This window comes from Temnothorax curvispinosus, unplaced genomic scaffold, assembly GCF_003070985.1.
Source record: "Temnothorax curvispinosus isolate PA1 unplaced genomic scaffold, ASM307098v1 QBEX01007580.1, whole genome shotgun sequence".
In the NCBI taxonomy this organism is placed as follows: domain Eukaryota; kingdom Metazoa; phylum Arthropoda; class Insecta; order Hymenoptera; family Formicidae; genus Temnothorax; species Temnothorax curvispinosus.
The window spans coordinates 1-5,015 of NW_020217360.1; the positions used below are offsets into that span (position 1 = coordinate 1).

The window sequence follows — 5,015 nt, forward strand, 5'->3', positions numbered from 1 at the left end:
TTTCTTTGGCAACTTTTTAGCAACAAATGAGCAACAAATAAATATTTAAATTAGAATCGATTCTGCTCACTTTGTTCCGCTAACTTATAAGACGTGTGGAAATATGCGAGTGGGATTTTATGGAATAGGCTGCTGGATTTGATGAGACAAATATGGAGAGAAGGAAAGATACCCTCGGATTGGAAGAAAAGCATAATAGTGCCACTATACAAGAGAGGAGATCAAGAGAGGACGGGTAATTACAGAGGTATCTCGCTATTATGTACGACGTACAAGGTTTATGCGGAGGTATTAAGGAGCAGGCTAAAGATGGAGGCGGAAGAGAAGGGGATGGTTCCGGAGAGTCAGGCGGGTTTTAGAAAAGGAAGGTCAACGGTAGATAACATATTCGTGCTGAACCATCTGATTCAAAAGATAAAAGGAAAAGGAGGTAAAGTGGAAAAGGTGTACGCGTTGTTTGCAGATCTCAAGGCTGCATTTGATAATGTGGATAAGGAAATCCTGTGGAGGATTCTACAAGGAAAGGGAATAAAAGAACAACTGATAAGAAGATTGGAAAAGATTTACGATGAAACGGAAGTTGTGGTGAGGACCAGTCATGGATATACGGAGGAGTTCCAGACATCAAAAGGAGTAAGGCAGGGATGCGTAATGAGTCTACTTCTGTTCAATCTGTATGTAGCGGATTTAGCTGAGGTAATGAAAAAGAGAGGAATAGGAGGAATAGAGGTAGATAAGATTAGGGTGTGGAATTCAGAGTATGCGGATGATATTGTGATGGTAGCGAGAAATAGAGATGCACTGATAGATATGATGAGCACAATGAAAAGATTCCTAAAGGAAAGAAAATTAGAGCTATGTACAGATAAGACAAAGATTGTAGTGTTTAATAGCAAAAGAAAAGAAGGCAAGGAGGTATGGAAATGGGGTGAAAAATATATAGAAGAGATACAGACTTTTAAATATTTAGGTTTTATGTTTAACAAGAATGGTAACTATAAGGACCACATTAGAGAATTGATAAAAAAAAGGTAGGATTGCGGTTAGAAAGGTCTGGGGACTAGGAGAAAGAATATGTAGGGGAGATTTCTTAAGAAGGTGGATGATGTTTAAATATTTGGTGCAGAGCGTTATGGCGTATGGGGTAGAAATTTGGGGATGGGAAGAGAAGGTAGAGTTGGAAAAAATAATGATGGACTATATTCGTTGGATATTTTCTATAGATTTCTGTACACTAAGGTATGTGATATCAAGGGAACTAGGTATGGTTAAATTAATGGTAGGATGGGGCATAAGGGCAATGAGGTATGAAGAAAGAATTTTAGAAGGTATGGGAGGAGATATTGTGAGGCACTGTTGGAAGGAAAAAGAAGCTTATGGGTGGAAGGATAGGTATAGTATTGAGAGAGAAAGATATTACAACAGGAACGGATGGGGAATAGGTATACTGGAGAAACTGAGAAGAGAGGGAGCAAATTTAGAAAATGAAATAATAAGTAGGGAAAGAGATAACCAGAGACAATGGGAAGGGAATAAAATCCTAGAGGCAAGGTATAATAAAAGATATAGAGTATTAGATAAGTTAGATGGAGGTCCGGAATATTTGAAGAAGAATAGTTTAAAAAGGGTAAGGATAGGTGATGATGTAAGAGGTTTAACCCCTTCGTTGGCATTGACGCAAAAGTGCGTCAAATTTTTCCGTGCCCTGTGTGGCATTGACGCAAAAGTGCGTCAACCTTTTTTTCCTATAACTTGCTTCGATTTGGCATCCAAGTCTTACACGGGGGTTTTTGGGGTCGCTGATTACGAATCTGAATTCAAAATTTGCAAATTCAAAATGGCGGATCCAAAATGGCGGATAAAAATGCAAAAAATTGCTTAATTGGGATGAAATTTGCCATTTTAAATTTTCGAATTTTAAGTTCAGATTCGTAATCAGGGGCCCTCAAAAACCCCAGGGTACAAATTTTTAGGATAAAAAATTTTTCTGCCATTTTGGGCACTTTTTGTCGAATACTCTCTCCCAACGAAGGGGTTAATAAAACTGAGATGCGGAAATTTGGAAGAAGCAAACAAATATTGGTTAGAAAAAGATTGGAAAAAATGTATTTGGTGCGGTGATGGCAATGACTGTATGGAACATTATAGGGGTATTCAAATAAGTTAGAGTTTAACGATTTGACAGGTTATGTCGGGTTAAAGTCGAGTAAAAAGTTAATTTTCATACTTTTAACCTAAAGATTAATGTGATAGGTTTAATGAGTCACTTATGTATTTTGCATAACCTTAAAGAGTAGCGCGCCCAAAGTTAATTAATTAACTTTTTACTCGACTTTAACCCGACATAACCTGTCAAACCGTTAAACTTTAACTTATTTGAATACCCCTTATGTAAAGGAATGTCAGAGAGCGAGTGTATAGTTTAAGGATTTAGGTAATGACGAGGCGGAGAAGTGGAAAAGGCTGTGGAGTGATGAACTAGATTTAGATAAGGGTAAAATGTTGCGGAAATTATGGAAGGAGAGGGAGAAGGAAATTAAAAAGAGAAAGGAAAATCAAGCCAAAGATAAAGATTGTGATAGTTTAGGTTTAAGTAGTTTGGGATAGTTTAAGAGGGCAGCGAGCGTAAAATGGTATGGATGGATGAGTGAGGATAAGTTTTAAATTGTAAACCAAGTCCCTTCCTGGCTATTTATGTAAAAGCTGAAGTAAATAAATTCTATCTATCTATTTATCTATCTACTTGAGGAAACTTATGATCTCTTGTCTGAAATTTAAGCATAGATTTTGACAGAAGTTCAATCTTCAACTTAACTAGTAGTTACCATTTTACATGAATTGTTTATTAAAATCTATATGGAGACAATATGGAGACAAAACCAAAAATGAAATAAAGTATAACAAAACAAATTTTTATCAGGGTTCTTTATAGATCAATAATAATTTTACGCGCAATTATTCATGATATTAGCCCTAGAATCCATGACTGGGGTCGATTTCGACCCCAGGCGAACTTTGAACTACGCTCCTGAGCTAGCGAGTGACATTATCGAGTCAGGACCTGAACCATAATTCATTTCAACTTTCTAAAAGTAGGGTTATGTCGGGCGCAGCGTTAGTTGTTCGCTAGCAGTGAAGTAGCACAGTCGTAAAGCGGGCGTGGGGTCGATATCGACCCCAGTCGTGACTTGCCGTTTGAGTTTCGTCACGGTAAGCTAATTTTATTTTTTTGCTAGAATCAATATATATCATGTATTATTACGTAATCTGAGCATAAATAGTCATAAATATTATTTAAGACGAAATATCACACAATTTAGTCGGTAAAAATCCCGTTGCCTAAGAAGATTGACATTTCGCAGAAAATGGCTGGGCGATATAATGTTTCATTTTTTTCATATTTTTTACTATTTTGTATCAAATAAAAATGAAATAGTACTTAAAATACAATTTTTTATGGTTTTTTCATCGACTTTTTCCGTATTTCAACTTTGCGAATTTCTTCATCTTTATAGTCCCAAATAGTAGGGGAGCCCAATGGGGGATTTGGTGATTTACTCGAGCGCGACAGATTAACATATAGGGGGATCCTTGCACCCTGTTGTGTACCTCCACTATATATAAGCCCTTAATATAGGATCGCGCGTCTAGGGCAGCCGATCAGAATAGTAAAAAAAAATCGATTGTTAAAAATACTCGAGCGCGTCAGATTAAGGTAAGGTGGGTTAATAACATGTAGAAAAGTGTGCATTTCAATAATCTGACGATTTGAGCGTGACGTAAGGGAGTGGGAGGGTCACAAACTTGCAAAAAAAAAACGTCACCTTGACATTTTCGAGCGCGGTCGAATTTTTTTTTATTTTGAAGGAAATAATTCAAGAATAACGGAAAAAATATAATCTGACGATTTCCACAAGCCGAAGTAGCACAAATCGTCAGAAAAGTTTAGTGCGTGCAGCTGCAGTGAAGCATGTATTCCCCACTCCGCGTCTCTATTTCCCTTTCACTTTTTATCGATCTCTTACTGGGTCTGTTTCTTTTAGCTGCACTGACTGAGCTAATTCACTCCAACTTACTGCACTAGTGTGCTCCAGTTCAGCCAGTGCAGGTAAAAGAAACAGACTTACTCTCTCGCACCGTCCCCACGCTACTCCGTTTTCCGTCGCCATAACGATATCACAGCTGATCACATGTTCTGTAGGATCACACGCGTTTTTTTTTATTTAAGTTTTTTTTTTATTTTACTATTTTTTCTGTACTTATATATCATAATTGAAAAAAATAGATTTTTTTATTTGCATTCTATTTTCTATGCATTTTACTTGTCACACTTAGTAATTTAAAATAAAAATTTTTTTTTAATTAAAAAAATTTTTTTTTAATTTGTCAGATTAAGAAAATCCCTCCAAATAATCGTCAGATTATGGGTCAGCGCGACTAGGACATCAAGCTGAATCACCTGTATAATAATCTGACGCGCTCGAGTATTTCAAAATGGCGATTTTTTTTTGCATTATCAAGAAGCCGCCATGAGCTTGCGTCATGTCCGAATCGTCAGTCTTTTGAATGGGAGCTTCTTTCGGGTTCACTTAACATCCTCTCCGAATATCTGACGCGCTCGAATAAATTTTTTTTTTCCCCGTTTTTAACCGTTCCGTACAGCCACCCCCACCATGCAAACCGTCAGATTAGCATACCTCCAATATCAGAGACACGTGGGGCATATACACTATCAATATCTGACGCGCTCGAGTATATTCATGTGACTATTTTTTTTTACATTTTTGAAAACCTGTAGACGCTTCCCCCACCGGTGAAAGGGTGTACATTATATAACCTTTTTTTCTTTCTACCATCTAATCTTCAAAATCCAATAGGTTTCTACGACGCTCGAGTAAATCACCATTTAGCCCGCTGGGCTCCCCTACTAAAATAAATATACTTTTTGAACAGAACATAGCGATGACAATTTTTTTCTAATAGTCTAATGTGTCCTCTTTAAAACCCCGTTTGAA

The 5,015-nt window shown here is 37.0% G+C and overlaps 1 protein-coding gene across 1 annotated transcript; it reads left to right on the forward strand.

Moving 5' to 3' along the window:
• Positions 1–309: 309 nt before the first annotated feature.
• LOC112457185 lies at positions 310–1,239 on the forward strand (the record flags this gene model as incomplete). The annotated part of the gene is made up of 2 exons (XM_025020108.1): positions 310–915; positions 1,127–1,239. Coding segments are annotated over exons 1-2 (719 nt in total), but the record flags the coding sequence as incomplete, so codon positions are not given.
• Between the last annotated feature and the right edge of the window lie 3,776 nt (positions 1,240–5,015).